The 18,139-nt window shown below is 34.0% G+C and overlaps 1 protein-coding gene across 2 annotated transcripts in view; it reads right to left on the bottom strand.

The window, feature by feature from the left end:
• Nucleotides 1-1,836: 1,836 nt before the first annotated feature.
• Nucleotides 1,837-18,139, bottom strand: part of LOC111056044 (protein transport protein Sec24A) — a 41,314-nt gene continuing 25,011 nt past the window's right edge. For both annotated transcript variants that reach the window (XM_039437902.1, XM_039437901.1), the window contains exons 11-19: nucleotides 17,660-17,817; nucleotides 15,657-15,953; nucleotides 13,051-13,309; nucleotides 11,553-11,663; nucleotides 10,253-10,428; nucleotides 9,292-9,429; nucleotides 8,269-8,472; nucleotides 4,889-4,992; nucleotides 1,837-4,475 (exon numbers count right to left, since the gene is read on the bottom strand). In XM_039437902.1, coding sequence (XP_039293836.1) covers nucleotides 4,364-4,475; nucleotides 4,889-4,992; nucleotides 8,269-8,472; nucleotides 9,292-9,429; nucleotides 10,253-10,428; nucleotides 11,553-11,663; nucleotides 13,051-13,309; nucleotides 15,657-15,953; nucleotides 17,660-17,817 — 1,559 coding nt within the window. In that variant the 3' untranslated portion in view covers nucleotides 1,837-4,363. The remainder of the gene's footprint in view (nucleotides 4,476-4,888; nucleotides 4,993-8,268; nucleotides 8,473-9,291; nucleotides 9,430-10,252; nucleotides 10,429-11,552; nucleotides 11,664-13,050; nucleotides 13,310-15,656; nucleotides 15,954-17,659; nucleotides 17,818-18,139) is intronic.

An 18,139-nucleotide genomic window follows, 5' to 3' on the forward strand; every position in this document is an offset into this window, starting at 1 on the left:
ATTCGACATAGCCGGTGGTACTATCCTTTTCTAGGTCCACAACGATGCCAATTATGTTTTTGACAGTGTAGAAATATAATTATTTAATGCAGAGAATCGGCATCGCTATTCTTCTATCTTTATCCACTGCCATTATAACGTGGACCTCACTATACGAGCGCTGCCTCTAGTTCCTACAGAGCTATTTGAACTATCGTTCACCAAGGAACCGTTCTTTGAAGTCGTCGTTCTCGAGTCATCGTTCACTCAGTTCTCTGTGCAAAGTCGATCCCGCTTCCTGCAACGTAGGTCTATCGTGTCGTTTTCCGCTCCAAGTTAGATTCATGTCGATTCTCTACAAGATTAATCCGCTCCAAGTGGTTTACTACTGTGATACCGCTTCAATATCAACCTGAGCCTTATTATTGTTGGACTTTACACAATATTCTACTTATTGCGCCCACCTCGGTGGCCGTAACAGATACAAGGTGATTTTTGGAAAAAGGGATCCAGGTACAAGAATTTTTTGGCTAAATAACACCCGATCCTATGGTGTGGAAAAGCTTCATAGAAATATTTTATTTTATAATAATGTCTCAGGTTGATAATGAAGCGGTATCACAGTAGTAAAACACTTGGAGCGGATTAATCTTGTAGAGAAAATATATTCCCGATCCTATGGTGTGGAAAAGCTTCATAGAAATATTTTATATTGCTTTGTATAAAATGAAGATCGCCATGTTGACCGCCCAAGTTCTCGTAGAGGACAGGCACAATAAGAAGATGGTCAGCATGATATTACATCAGGAGACCAGTGGTATTCGTATGTAAAGCATACATTAGAGCAAGTTAGGACACCAATGATGTCCCAGTGGTGTCAATATTACAATGATAACAACTAGAGCCCGCGACTTGCTCGTACATTTGGTGTCCCAAGCTCCCAATGTAAACGAATAGAAGTAAATATTAATAATAAAGGAGATTAAATTTTTCTGTGAACAATTATCTCTAAAAATTGATCAAGATGATTCCGTTAATATAACTGTACTGATATCTATTTTTATACTTTTTCATGATAGCAGCCTCAAGGGAAAACTCTAGGACGCTTCCAATAATATTTAGGTACCAATAGCTGGGCCGAAATTTCCTTTAAAATTTAGTCTCGTATTAACTTAGCACACCAGGATGGGTTGACAGAAGGACACCAGAGAAATACCAGTACTGGTGTCCCTGTGTAAAGCAAGCTGGGACACCAGTCACCAGTGAGACAAAGCATACTAGCTCTGCAATATTGCCATATCGTTTTTTAACAGTGTAGAAATATAATTAACAAAATATTCAATCTGAATCATGAAAATTTATTATTTTAAATATGAATGGACAGTTAATATTTAATATTTCAAATATACTGGTATCAGCAATCTTCTATAGTAGGGCAATGGCAAGGCAGAGAATCAGCAACGCTATTCTTTTATCTTTCTCACTGCCATTATAATGTGGTCGTCACTGTAGTGTGCGATGACCGCAATGAAGAACTCATGGTCCGTGACTCGCTCCCAGCCTAGTGTTCTAATAGCTTACTAATGTAGACTAATGTAATAAAGGACTACGGTTAATGTATTAAAGGACTTCGAGTCTTAAACTTGGAAGATTTCAATGTTCCAAAGATGGCGATATTTGAATCCTAAAGTTATGTATTTTGAAAATACTTTATAAGCTTAATAATGATTGACAATAAACAATGTGGTCCGATATGATACATTAACTTTATAGTGGTTGACAATCCAGTTGAATTCAAACAGAGTTGATAATGTTTGACTATTCTTTTTTGGTAATCACAGAATATAACAAGATTGATGATTGGTTATAAAATTATTTTACTTTATTCACCGATAAATAATAATGAATGATACATTCTCTCTTCAAGACAAGCGAAGCTCATCTCAACATCATAATATTGAAAGTGCCTCATAGAATCTCAATCTGTTTTATATCTATACAGTATAGACACCATCGCCTAGACTATTATTTATACACAACTCTAATCAAAACAAACACATTATGATAAATATACATGTAACAACAGTTTTTAATATAATTATTTCAATTATATTTCAACAAAGTAGGATACAGTTTATTAAAACATAATTCCAACAATTAAAAACAAACAAGCAAAGGTCTGCTGTAAAATAGTACATTTCCTAACCAATTTAGTCATTTATATAATAAATTTGCATAAATTCATACAATAATAATTCACAAATGCAATAAAAAAACAGTAAATAGAATAGTAAATTTTTTGTAAACTATTTTACTTTTGTCTCAAAACAACCACAACATAAAGCAAGCAAATACACGAGTATGATAGGTTAAAAACACAATTTTTCTAAGTTTATTTCAATTTGCATGCACGTTGATCGAAAAATAAGAATTTCAATCAAATGGAATGCGCTTTATATTACTCTGTTACACTTATATGCAAAAGATAAATACATTTCAAGAAACAATAATTATACAGATAACTTAATTAATTCATAAATAATCATTTCGAATAAATTTTATAATTACTTGGCATAATTCAACTATTTCATCTATATAGATGAAGTTTGCTTGGCAATCATATAATCTAAGTAAACATATAACAGATAAGTTCATCATGTTAATTCGAATGATAAATTCACAGTAAAAATCAAGCCGTATGAATGTTCTTGAAGCAAACTGGTAGAATAGGCAATTAATATTATGATTCCGTATATTTAATCAAATTCATACCAAATTGAAGCAATTTGATAAGGGGCGTAATTATAGTGAGATACATGTTAAGTCAGTGGAAATAATAGGACTATAAAGTTGCCGATTCTCTGATACCACCCCCTTCTACATTAGATATCTGTGATTCAAGTTATTTCGGTATATCTGATGTAATATTAACTGCTGATTCATGTTAATAATGATCAAATAAATTCTATTTGTCCAGAAAATATTTTTTTTCATCATTTTATAATGAAATTCCATAACTGAGATTAAATATTTTGGTAGTTCACTATGTTTCTTCATAGTTAACAAACAATTTGACAACAGTGCGAAGGTAGAAAAGGATAGAGCTATCTTCTTTGTCTAATGACAGACAATGATAGCAAACCAATATTTATCAGATGCTGACTTCAGAAAGTCAAACTCACTACGGCTTAATATATTATCATTATTTTGGAGAAAGTTGAAAAGCATTAATAGAATTAAAATAAGTATTTGGGTGATTCATCAATAAATTCATGAACCGATGAACTTATCTAATGGATTGAACTTATTTTACTCAGTTCAGATTATACTTATGTTCATCTGATAGACCGAAAATTCTATCAATAATTGATTTCAAGACAAGCTTTGAAGAATTGCTAGGAGATGAAACGCAATTCAGTTATAGACTGGATGAAATCGTCAATGAGTACACAATGGGCTTCAACAAACACAACATTTGAAAAAGGTTTTCAATTAATTTCAAAATAATCAATATCATGTAAATAAGCCTTTACATGAGTGCTAAAGGTTAAACTATCACTGAAAAAAATTGTCCAGTACAAAAGGAAAAATACAAGTAAATTTATAAGCACCAAAAAAATATCAAGACGATTCTGACGATTATCAAGCATCAAAAAGATAACTGACAGGTCAGATGATTCTCAAACTGAGCAATTAATATGAACTCATAGAAGTCAACTTTGCAGATTGAAAGACTCTAAATTATGATAATGAAGTATCAATTTTCAATTTGACCAGCAGTCTACAGATTGCTACACAGAGTTTAAAGACTCTTCAAAAGAATGAAGTGACAATATTTTCAAGCTCAGAAAATATTAGATTTCAAGTGGATACATCTTAATATATTATAGTAATCACTGAAATTGTAATATGTTGGAGCAAATTATAAGAATTAACGATAATATTTCAAATAAATATAGTAATCGATAGAATGATTAATTATTTATATTTATTAGAGCACAAGATAACTTAAGACAATAGTGAATAAATTCCTGATTTTATTTTGATTCAGATTTTATTTTTAAAATAGAGATGCATTGCCGATCATTCAACGTTGATAATTATTATTTTTTCCAATAACCTACTGTTCAATTGAAAGAATTAAAATAAACAGACAGAAGCTAATAATGAGCTTACTGTAATACTCATGATATACGCATGATAAAAATTCACATATTCACATTATGGAAGAGAATCTTATCTCTTTCTCACAGTCAAAACAACAGCAGTTTATTGTTCATCATCAACAGTTAGTTAGCCTGACCTGAAATGTGATGTGACTTTGAATGGTCTGACTCACTAATAACAGAGTTCAATTTCTAGTTGGATAAACGAATTGCAGTTATTATTTTCCGAGCTGTTTGATTCGCTGTAAGAACTCATAGTACGAGGTGCCAGCTTCATTTTTATCTTCAACTAACTGCTCGAGGAACTTCATTCTATGGTGGCTGTCGTCCCTGAAACACAACAATTAAAACAATGTTGAACAATAACATTTCTCAAGTTATATTCTGTCTTGGGAACTCTAATTGAGGGAAACAAATGTTTCTATTACAATGCCGTTCTTATACACTTTTGGATACAGTCAAATGAATACCACGTTATTGTGAAGTGGAAAGCAATAAGTCTTCCGTGTTTACTATGTCATTAAAATATTACAAACAGTGGTTTATATGGCAAATTATAAGAAGCTATCTGTCCACTGACAAAAGCCAAATGGAATGAATATAAGTACTGAGTATTGATGAATATTAATTCTAAATTCTATAAATACCATTGTTACAGGTAGTTTGAAAAATACATACAATTGGGCAGACACAATCTTAGTTAGCAATTGATCAAATTTGTAAAATAAAATGATGTAGATTACCTGATAACTTGTATGCAAGGTACGTAAGCCTTCTCAGAGCACAAATGGTGAATGAACGAAAACAAGCGGTCCGATTCCGGTGTATCCAATTCGGGAAGATCAAACTACAAAAAATAATAAAACATTAATTTCCGAAAACAGTTTCAATCTATACATTCTCAAAGGCTAGACAAATAAACACTAATTTCTATTTTAAAGAGTAAATAAATTTTTGCTCAATTCACGACTTGAATCATTCAAAAAAATCTGAAAAACTAGAAAATGGAGAATAAATTTTCTAAACGGAACGAGGAAACGACTAGTAATAAATAAATTTGAGCGAATTTTGCCCATTCAGGGTACAGTGCTGGTACCAATTGAGATCTCTTGTTTATAGTGGGCGAGAGTTATTCTATTTTTGTGAAATAGATAAGCTTTCGTATCATCTCTAACCGTTGCTTCTCTCTTATGTTAAGTTCTCTCTAGACGTTACGTCTCTTAGGGTGTGATCACATTGAATGCGTATATGTGTAAGTGCAAGACAGATCATCCATGAGCCGAAAAACAAAATCTGGAAAGTGCCATTGAAACACGTTGTGACTTGAATGTAGCTGCTCACATTGAACGGAACCAGAAAGTGCACGCGTTCTGTTTTGCTCTTTCCAGATTTTGTTTTTCATCTGCACGCTTAGTCATGCATAGCCAAGCGTACACTTGCACAAATGTACACATTCAATGCAAGTCGTTCTGTGAACAGTAGACCTCACGCAGTTTTCTCATCCACAAGTATCTGATGTTACTTGTTCACTGGTTTCTCCAGACATCTGTGACGCAGTTTTCTCATCCACAAGTATCTGATGTTACTTGTTCACTGGTTTCTCCAGACATCTGTGTAATGCATGCAATGAGCAATCCACTTATCAGCTGATTATGAAAAATTCTATAGTCTGATTAATCCTATCTTCAGAGTAGATGATATAATATATAGTGATATCGGAATATGGAGGTAATTTCTTTTCCTTTCATATTATACTTAAGATGCAAAATTAAAAAAAACCTTGTGTATACATCGACGCGCAGTCAAAAAATGAATATTCCTGCCAAATATCCTTTAATTCTATCAACGCGTTTGGCCGTAAATGCCTTACATACATACAGACAAAAGAAAAACCGAGTAAAACATTGACCTAACTACGTTCGGTCAATGATCCTTTTCTGAGCGTCTGCAGGCTTCCGTTTCTTTGCTGCATGTTTTATGTGATGATCCAGCACATTCTTGCACACAGGCTTTGACCCATGCATGGAATATTATAATGTATGTTGTTTTGTTTATATAATTTATTAGTCCAGTCAATATAGACATAAAAAAGGGGGTGTGCTTGCAATTTATAATGTAGTTCTGATTTTTCAATATCTTATTTGGGTACATAAGAGAAGTCCAGAACCAATTTCTTCATGCAAAATTCCTTGTGCTAGATACAACAGGGTGGCCCAAAAACCTCGTATTTTAGGTTTATTTTCCAGTTTTCAGTTATTTATGCCAAATCTCGTAATGGGACAGAAAAATTTGCTTTCGCCTTTTCTTCAGATTATAAAATTCTAAATTAAATGGGATCATTCGGAACTCTCTATCTCCAATCAGTACTGAGTTATGATTTTTCAAAAATGAGTGAAATTTGAAGAAGAAATCAATTTTGATGAATTTTAGTTTTTGATCAACAATATCTTCCGATTTTTATCATTTATATGTAAAATTCAAAATTTCTCTGGGCGTATTTTTGTGCTATACAATCTGAGATCAGGTAGAGCGCTCTATCCCATTTAGATTTCCAGGTACACCTGACAACAATGCTCCTTGTATTGTGAAAAACACCTAATTTTCAGCTTCAACCATCATCACCAACTACATTGTCCTCACATTGATATTTCGCACAATGACATAAGTTCATGATATTATGTTCTATGAGAATCACCCGTTAGATGCACTTCATTTCAGTATTTCATAGTGGAGAGGCGCGCTTAAGGATACCATCTCAAGGATCAAAATTTCAAAAACTTATAACTTTTGACACAATGCTCGGATTTCATCTTACTAGGTACACTTCTTTCTTCTCGGTGGTCCAAAATCATGCATCAAAAGTCAAATTCGGTCGAAGAATGGAAAATTTATTGTTGAGTGTACGTAAGCCCATATTCCAATACACAAAAAAATGGCTAATTTCTATATTCAAAGCTATGTACCTCGGTAACCCCTTACAAAAATCTTTACTTGACCGTGAAATGTGCAATAGAATTTTATCTTTCATCTGCTGTAAACGATTCATGGAAAAATATTTTCGTAAAGTAAGATTTTATTGTTGAAAAAAATCCGGAAATTGTAGATATTTTTCTAATATTAACGGTTTTGGCAGTTCTATGATAGGGAAAACTGATTCAAGATGGATTTTAGACAACTGCTGATCTCGTAGAGAATGAATTTATCTACAATTTGGATTCAATCGTGAGTTTCTATGATGTATCAGACTAGTTTCAGAAACTCTTGATCAACAGTAAAATCAAGAAAAAATGTAAAAACTGGAATCGCCATTTTTAAAATCTTCTGTAACTTTCGAATTGTATTGGAATCGAGAGTATTATTTATTGGAGTGGGTAGAGGAGGACAATTTTCACATCCTCACTAGATTTGGAAATTTTATCAGAAGTATTTCACGAGACATGCAGCTTTGAATATAGAAATTGGCCATTTTCTGTGTATTGGCATATGGGCTTAAGTACACTCAACAATAAATTTTTCATTTTCGACCGAAATTGACTTATGATGCATGATTTTGGAGCCTTGACGAGCCGAGAAAAATGAAGTGTAGTATGATGGAATCTGAGTATTGAAATTTTGATCCTTGAGGTGTCCTTAAGCGCGCCTCCCCACTAGTAGGAAAAACTGAAATGGAGTGCATCTAACGGGTGATTCTCATAGAACATAATCTCATGAGCTTATGTCATTGTGCGAAATATCAATGTGAGGACAATGTAGTTGGTGATGATGGTTGAAGCTGAAAATTAGGCGTTTTTCACAAGGAGCATTGTTGTCAGGTGTAACTGGACATCTATATGAGATAGAGCGCTCTACCTGGTCTGAGATTGTAGAGCACAAAAATACGCCCAGAGGGATTTTGAATTATACATCTAAACGGTAGCAATCAGAAGATATTGTTGTTCAAAAACTAAAATTCATCAAAATTGATTTCTTCTTCAAATTTCACTCATTTATGAAAAATCATAGCTCAGTACTCATTGCGCCTGCAGACGCTTAGAAAAGGATCACCAATGTATATTTATAGTGACAGGACAATATTGCTGTATTTGTGAAATGAATAAATACATATTGCTACGTTTGAACTGACCGACTCATGAGGCAGCGCACTGAATGAAGGCTTGCCGAAGAGGGCCTGACAGAGGGTGGCGGGGCAATTGTGGCCGACGTAGATGATGATGAGGTGCGCGCAGTCCAGCAGGTAGACACCATGTGAGTCCACGCGCTCGGCTGACAAATGCAAGCGAGGCGGGTCGTGCACCTGTTCTCGCTCCAAGCCCACCTCTTTCACCGGCTGCAATCAACACCAAAATAGTTGTTGTTGTATCCATATCATCATATCGATAATATCAAAAATAAAACTGAAATAACTAAATAACTAGTTAATAACTAATATGAATTAAATATACTGGAGCTCGATAGTATAGATAGTTCAATTTCTATATAAGTGATCACTGGTGCACTCAAAGATAAATAAACAGAGCAATCTAGCTAAAAATACTCTTTTATTTAACAGTGCTTTCGTAAGAATCAGTCCAGTCAATCAGGGAAAAACAATTGGTTCTTATGGAAGTGTTCACTTATTGACAAAACGTTCGGCAGAAAAACGAACCTCTTGTAACACAGACGAACAATATGTGTTTATGTCGTATTTAATGCCTTTTTTTTGATGCTAATAAAAACAATGTTTGTTTGAACTATCACTTTTAGGGTGATGTCATCCAAGCCAGGCACGATCGGACAAAATGACTGCTCCGACCGAGTGGGAAGGCTTTAGCATTCGAGTATATTTTGTATATAAGTAGTACATTATTTCGTTCAATTGTCGTGTCCTGTCATGTCCGGCCTGGTGTGACATCACCGTAAGTAAATAGATTCGAACAAAAATAACTAACTTCAAGATATTTGTTTGCTTTCTTACAAATACAAATAAAACGAGCACTTACAAGAATGCTAACCCTTATTTTAGCGTGGAATGGTCAGACATTACAGCCTCAGTAGCTATCATCAGTTACGCACAAGTCTTTGATATATTCATATAAACATTCATTTGATTCGATTTTACAAAAATCTTTAAATGGTAATAACTTTCAAGTAAATGGTGATCACTCACATGTTTCTCCAAATCGTGGATTGGATATAAATCAGGATAGACCAACTGCAGTAGCTGGGCCAATGGCAAACTCTTCAACTGGCACATCGCAAACACTCTGTCATCCAAGCGCGTACTCTGACCAATCCTAAAGGCGACCTAAAAACAATCATATTCATTTAATAGTAAAGATATATTTTCAAAAAAAAATGTAGATGATTGATTCTAGATTTTAAAATCTAGAGGGTTTTATCCAAGTCAAAACAGAAATCTATCTACAAAACAGAAGCCGAGCTAAGTTAACAAGGCTGCTTTTACATTTTCAAAATATGTAGGAGATGATATTATCGTAAGATATTGTATGATAAACTGAATTTACATAGATTGCTGGAGAGATTGTAATGCATAACATTTCCGACTAGAACAGTGAAATGAAATAGAAGTAAAAAATAAACATTTTCCTTAGAGTTGCACAAAGGAAATGTTAAAATTTGGTCATGGAATAAATTATGTAAAAATGTGAAAGAGCAGTCGTGAAAGGATAAAATAGCTATTTAAATAATGGCATGATAGTAAATTATGAAAAATACAGTCACTGATAGTCAGTAAGTGTCACACAGAGCATCATCTAATAATGGTTAACTGTGTTGAAATTGCAATATGAAGTGAAAAATCAACCTTTCAAGTTTGAAACGTTGACACATTAAACGGTTTGGTACACCAAGTTCCTAAACATTGACTAAAGAGGATCAAAGCACAACAACTTAAAGTCTTGTGGGGAGAATGCAAAGCAGAATTAGTCTTGTACCTGGCTTCTAGGACACTATCTTATTAATCTACATGTGGCATTGAACCCTTCAGATTTCATATAGATTTATTAGGTAATCACATTTAATAAGTGTTCTAGAAATTTGGCACTTGTGGATCACAGTCACTTGGTGAAGCAAAGAACATCTAATGCTAAGAGTGGTTGATGACTCACGAATTTCAATAAGGCAAGAATGTAGAGCGGAATGAGGCGGAGCGTGTGTGCGGCGAGCAGTGAGCCGTGTGGCGCCGATGACTGAGTCAGCCGGTAGGCGGACAGGATGTCTGCGGCCACGTTCACAAACGCCTCTCGTGCGTCCGATATCGACGACTCCATCGAGCGGTCCACCGCTGCAACACATCCAACACAATCCAATTCACATATAACATATTTTTACATAGAATACGATTTAAACTAGAAAAATTTTGAGTAGGTCAGTTAATAAACAAAAACAACAATCAGTGTCATAAAGAATTCTAATACAAAAACAATCAGGGCCAAGCCATATTAAGCGTTTTTAGAGTCGGCAGGGCAGGAAGCTTCCGATTGGCTGATTGGGTTGGCGCCTAAAAAAAACACCTGACCAAACGCTTGAAAAAAACGCCTAATGTGATCTGACCTTTAGTTAAAATGAAATAAAATAGTTAAGAGAACATAAGATACAGTTGAAACAAACTAAATCAACAATAATTAGTAGCATTAATACAGCTCAAACAACATGAATAAGCTATCAGTCACTTGATATACAAAGTGATGAAAGTAGATCACATGAAGCGGCCTATGGACTTATCATATCATTATATTCTGAAATATCATTTATTATTCTGAGATATGAGTGGTGGGGAATGTTTCACTGAAATCTTATAAAACAGGAATATCTGACAGCAAGATGTGCACACTATATAAATAGTAGGATACAAGTCTGCTTGTCTAGAGCGTTAATGTCAGTTATTTATGTTTTAAAGTACCCAACTGACCGCAGAGTATCACTAATTTAATTTTCACAAGTTTTTTTATTGCGGATGATGCCCATATTAGCAAGCTTTTGCCTGTGCGTGGCTGATGGATTAGGTGATTTATGAGATGATTAAATTGATTTACATGGTTTGTTAGTTCAAGAGATTACCTCAAAACTGGCAGGAAATCTGGGAGATCTATATATAAATCAGTTATTAAGACACAATTAACATGTAGTGAGAAGGCCGTTTTGTCAAGAAATGAAAAATGTTCTTCATCCAAGTTCTTAAACGTACATTTTCGAGCTTATGAACGGTATACCAAAGCATATAAAAAAATAACAAATACAAAATTCTAATGTTATCTTGATTTGTTGAAATAAGAGTAGAAATAATATTTATTAACATCAAAGGAAATAATTTATAAAAATACAATATTTTAAAGGAATCTTAATTTTTTGAAATCAAGAGAAGAAATAATTTTCATCTTCTAATGAGAATACTTCTTTATTACTGACCCATTTTGGAGAGTAGACCAATGATGCAGAGCTGGTCGGCACTGTTGAGCACATCTGAAAGACTATTGGCAATCGGTAGGCACAGTGTGTGTACTCGTATTCTACGCTCTCCTGAAAAATGTCATGTAATGGTAGATTAGTTCAAAATTATTAGAAAAATCAAAGTAGAATTAATGTGCTATAATTTGAAGCAATAGTTCCACAGCTATAATAATTTATATTGAAATTGAAACCCATCATTGCAGTCATATATCAGTCGGTGAATATAGGACAACTTTACTTGAGGAGTCCTCACAATATAAAGGTCCAAAGAGCTATAATATTTGTGCAATAGTCTAAAGCCAAACAACAATATGAGGAGTGACTTGACTGGGACACAAGAACTTTGATATTGATTATTATATGCCCTATTGTACCATGTTCTAGGGTGATGGGTTTCATTCGTTAGCGCGATAACTCAAATGTGCGAGATTTTCAACTTTTCGTTGTGTTTATTATCGACACATTTCAAATAATAATAAAATATTACCAAAACCTAACCAACCTAACCTTTCATTTTACCTTTAAACCTAATTTAACAGAAACTTCAAGGTTATATTCATACACTGGACAAATTGTAATCTTGCATATTTGAGGCACATGTAATAATGTATTAATTATATTATTTTGACGAATATAATATTGCTTCTGAAGAACTCAGAAGCCGTTGCAATAAAATGATTTATCTATCTTATACTATCTATCTACGTCTATACTGTATTATTATTATCTATACTATACTATCTAACTATACTATTGTAATGTTACACATTTCAAAATAGGCGCTCATAACCATTATTGATAATAAATTATAATTAAATAAATCTGTTTCAAATTTAGAAATAATGTTTCTGTTTCAAAATTTAAAATAATACATTTATTATATAATCTTTAATGAGCCTAAGAGGAACAGACATTTGATTTGTAGTTAAAGGCAATGATGCAAAGAGTGATGCAAATACGTTTGATTAGGAGATGTACATGTTGTGGACAATCTGTTTCAAACATAGATATATGGTGAGTTTCTTTCATGTATTTAGTGATGTGATGTGTGTTGTGTCAGATGAAAAAATGACACAGTGCACTATTTATCTATCTACAATATTCAGAAGCCGTTACAAAAAATGATTTATCTATCTAATACACCCACAATCGTATCTGAAAAGCTCTGCTGATCTAAAAAGTTTGGAGAGCTTTCGAAAAGCATGTCAATTGATAAGTTTCTGCAGCAATAATGACATGTATTTCTGTTTTGATTTTATTTTTATAATTTCTATGTTCTGTATAACTCAAGTTTTATATTTTCAAGTTTAATGACTCTTCATCCCCTGTCTGTTTGCCAGATATTGTTTGAATTTGATTGCATTGTTTTTTTTGTTTTTTAATTTCTGTGTGTTGTGTAAGTTTTATGTTTCAAAGTTTTGTGACTGTTCATTGTTTGAATTGCAAGTGCACCGACCTTTGCTAGAAGTGTAGAGCAGCGCGGCCTGGAAGCAGACAGTCTGCAACTCGGAGAGGTTCTCGTCGATGGAGACCTGCATGCCGAAGCCGGCGTCGGGGTTGACGTTGGGCAGCGACAGCAGATCGGTCGAGCGCACAAAGAAGTTGCCGTGGAACGTGTGCACAGACAGTCCGCGGGTGCACCGCAGACGCATCACAGACTCGAAGCCGATCTTGCGCGACAGGTAGCGTCGCAGACACTTCTGCAGCATCTTCACCTGAAATTCAAATCACTCATTTTATTATTTCATTCCAGATGATAATTTTAAAATAGTCGGTCACCTTCAATTCAATCCGTTATTCCAATATTCAATTCTATAAAATAATAAGTATGTGTCAAAAAAATGGCAGTCTACCATTAGTAGCGTCAACTAAGCGTCTACTAGCTGTCGCGGGAACACGGGATTAGAAATCCAATGTAAATTTGAGTTCCGGACATTTCCAATTCCGTATTTCCTAGCAGCTATTGTCCGTGAGAACTGTTGAATTTTAATTTGTGTAAATTCAGAAAAAAAACTTTAGGGAAATTAAAGGAATTATGCAAATTGAATGATTCAAAGATCTCTTAGATAATGCATTGAATTGAATTGATTTATTGTTTCACAAAAAAAGACTTATAAAACAAAAGTAAATGTACTAATTTAAAGAAAATTATATCTATGTTTAAACTATTTCACAAAATAATTGAAACTATACTCACATGGACCTGTCGGTCTGTTCGTGAGTAAGAGTTCGCATACGTTTATTGAAATTTAATTTACACAGATAACTTATCTATGATACAGAGAAGTAATATTACTATTATAGATAGCTACCAATATTTAATAGTATTGAACAATACAATATCAAAACTATTTAAATAAAAGATAAAAATATTTATTTAATTTTAATATTCAAGCTCAACTATCAACATTCGCACGGGAAGGGAAACACACACGCACACACACACACACACACACACACACACACACACACACACACACACACACACACACACACACACTACGCACACACACATGAGTGAATAAATTCCAAGGCGTTACACATACATTGATTTGATCAATCTACCACAATGATAGTCATTCAAAGATGCCAACCATTCATGAAGCACTTTCTTGTATTTTAGTACAGTACAAGAACCTGGATGACTTATATGGGGTGGAGCATTCCGCAGAAGCATATTAATTACATAAGAGACATTTCTGTCGCAAACAGCTCGCGAATTTCTCTCTAAATTGGGATGCAGAAGATGTCCGCTTCTAGTCCTATGTTCTTGTTGTGCTGGAATATTCAAGTTGATTTTATTCTTGAACGCATACATTAAGACAAATTTAACATAAAGCTTCTTAATAGTTAGAACATTAAAATAAACAAATAAACGTTCGGAAGAATATGTTCTTTCCAGGCCCAGTCCGACTTTGATAATAGCTTTCTGAGACACTGAAAGTTCTGCAATCTTAGTATTACACGCACCTCCCCAGACAATAATTCCATAGGTAAGGGTTGACTGCACAAGTGCGTGATACACTGTCCTCAATTCCTTCGTGTTAAGAATGCCCTTCAGTTTTGAAAAAACAAAAATCAATTTCCGTAATTTTTTTCAAGTAGAAAATGTGTGGATGCCAAGATAAATTATTATCAATAATAATACCCAGGTATTTGATCTCGTTGACCGATTCAATCACCTGGCAATCACAGTCATCATTACACACCTGACCACAACAATGTAGTTTTAGCAGTAAATTATCCGGAGGGGCGCGGTTTTTATGAAGGAATATTGGAAGAATTTTGGTCTTCTTCGCATTCATACTAAGAATGTTGTCGTCAAACCAATTTTTGAGTGTAATTAAGTCTCTGGATGCCTTCTCGTAGACTTCCATCCAGCTGTCTGCCTCAAAATAGACTGCAGTGTCATCAGCAAACAGTAGCATTCTACCCGATATATCAGATTTGATAATGTCATTGATGTATATAAGGAATAAGATTGGCCCAAGTGTGCTTCCTTGGACAACCCCAAAATCGATACTTCGCACCTCACTATTGACAGAATTTGTATTGTTGTTATTTATATTATTGCTATTAATTTCATTGTTACCACCATTGTGGCTATAAGTGAATGGACTATTTATGTTTACTATTTGTTTGCGACCCGACAAGTAGCTTCCGATCCAATCATGAGAAGCGCCAATTATCCCAATATTTTTCAATTTATACATTAATAGATACAATCATTCTCAACTATGAATGATTGGGAAAAGAACAACAGGCTTAAAGCCCAAAACTGTTCCTTTCCCAAATTTAGATAGAAATTGTCCAAAAATAGGTTATGTTTACACTACACGTTTTTTGTCCAATTTTGAGTCCAAAATATTTATAAACTAGGAATTTAGAATTTAGGAAAGTTGAAAACCAAATTAAATAACAATACTTCACTAAATCATCACTAATAACTGAAAATACTGTATTAATAATTGAAAATTTTAAAACGCGAAAAGAAACTCAACAAAATAATATATACAATAATATATCCTACACAACTCTATTATATCCACTCCTACCCCATACCTGCATGAGGTCGACGGCGCGGAAGAGCGGGAAGTGATGCATGCAGCCGCCGGAGAACCTGGACACACCGGACAGAGTGGCGACGTCGACATACTGTGAGTTGACAAAGAACAGGTCGACGGCCACCTGTTGGCCAGAGCAGTCGAGGGCCAGCTTCTTGTAGAAGTCGGTGCTGGGGTTGAGGTGGGGCACCGAGTCACCCGCCCGCTGGGAGGGGTCCTCGCGCGACGCCAGGGCACCCGGGCCAACTGACGGCAGGCGCGCCTGGAACACTGTCACTCGGCCGCCGGTCGGCGCCTGAAACAACCCAATCGCATCCTAATTGTTGAATTGTGTGGAGGTGATACAATTGGAATGAACTTATTGCATTGAATACACTCGATTTTTCATAAAATGTTATTAAAATGTAATAAAATTAAAATGAACTTTTTGAATTGAATACATTCCATTTTTCATCAAATGTTATTAACTAAAAAAAAACAGACTGAACTGTAACACACTTCAAATCCTTTTTATTCGCATTAAAAAACATAGACCTAAACTACAGATCATGGAATTCAATGAGATAGAAAACATAATTGATGAACTTCCAATATCTGTATCCCATGGTACTATAGGATAAAAATCTGTATTTTATAATGAATTCTTCTTCATTTACAATTAGCTTCATTCATTTTTTCTCACCACATAATATAACTTGAAATTAGCAACTTATCTTTACTAATTAAATTGAATATTTAAAAAAGATATTATATTATTCATTATATAAATAATGATAATGTACATTTGTAAATTGCATGTACTGTATTTCTTATTTTTTTTTTAGTAACTTGCTTAATACGATTGTAAATTGTAGTGACGACTGTTTTGGGCTTAATGCCTAGTCTTCTTTGTTCTGTAATAAATAGATAAATATCAGATTACTTGTTTATCTATTTCGAAAATGTATGTTTGTTATTACTTTTCCATAGTTATTTCATAATTGACGTTGATGTACACCTCATTTGCATGAGCTAAGGCTCTATAACAATGATTAGATTGATGTTATAGATTGAATGATTATTCATTTATTCATTTAAAATAGCTAAAATATATTGATTACAGTAAAAATCTGGAAAAGCAATACTATAAAGCACTTCTTAGTGAAACGAAATGAGAAGAAATTGTTATAACATTTAAAATTTATGACTGCATGTCATCAAAGTGAGAGAACGTAAGTGTATATATGGATCAATAAATATCATCGTTGATTGTTGTTTTTTGCTGAAGATAATACCCTTGTCAGCCCAAGTCCTAGACATGTTCGTGGATGAAGAGAAGAATGATGATGAGCGTTTAATGGATCTACAGTTTTTTATGAGCACCGAAGATCTGAATGAGCATTAATGAAGGCCTTGAACTACAGTAGCAGCATCAAGACCTTGAAAAACGTCAGTAATACAAATAACATCGGTCTCAATAGTAAGCTGTAATCGATATTGGAAGTTCATCAATTATGTTCATCGGTCTGTAATAGTATCTATTTGATTCAAAATTCTCTCGTTTATCTGAGTATTGAAGAGCGTAAATTGTATTTTGTAAAGTGAAAATGACATAACCAACTTTTTGATTTGGAAGGATAGTATAAATTGGAAATGGGACAGTTTTGGGCATGAGCCTGTTGTGCCTTTCCTCATTTTAAGTATGTATACACAATGTGATAAATAAATAAATAAATAAATGTTTCCTCACTAGCGCCGTGTATTAGATGGTCAAGTAGGAGATAAATTACAAGATTTATAAATTTAGTTGAAACGTATTCACATTCAAAACTGTCCGACATTCCACCTGTTCATTCAATTGGAGAAGTGCCAACAACTTTAATGATTCACACAAGTGGATTTAAATGACACCACAACAGCTTACTGTGGAACACTTTGATCTCCCCAATTACTGCTGCATGAGACACATTCATTTAGTCAAATTCTTATTTTACTATGAATTGGATCGAAATATTCACTTACCAACAGTTTATAAGCTGCCTGCAAGGCTGCTCCAAGCGCCGATTCGGTGTCGTAGGATTCGGCGTACTGAGTGGGTAAATGTGTCAGAAGATCTCTCACCAGGTCTATGTTCTCACTCAAATTAACTATTAGGTTGTCGGGACAAGGAAGGAACATATCTGAAACAAATCAATTCATAATTATACCATCAATCGATGTGGATTGGGAGGAAAATCATCAACATTTCATGTGATTAATTACTTGCAATAAAATCAAACAAGAGTTGAAATAAAATTGAATTGAATATAATTTAACTGAAATTTTACAAGAAGCATGAAGAACATTTTTTTACAATAATAAAATGCATTGGATTTGTAAAACGACTTCAAGAGTTAGAAGTCATGCTTCAATGCTAAAAGCTCCTGACAGATCATTGTTGGCTGAATGTAATAAGAATCGTACTGAGTGTATTTATTTAATACATTCATTGATACACAATAA

The sequence above is a fragment of the Nilaparvata lugens genome, chromosome 11 (genome assembly GCF_014356525.2).
Source record: "Nilaparvata lugens isolate BPH chromosome 11, ASM1435652v1, whole genome shotgun sequence".
Taxonomy (NCBI): domain Eukaryota; kingdom Metazoa; phylum Arthropoda; class Insecta; order Hemiptera; family Delphacidae; genus Nilaparvata; species Nilaparvata lugens.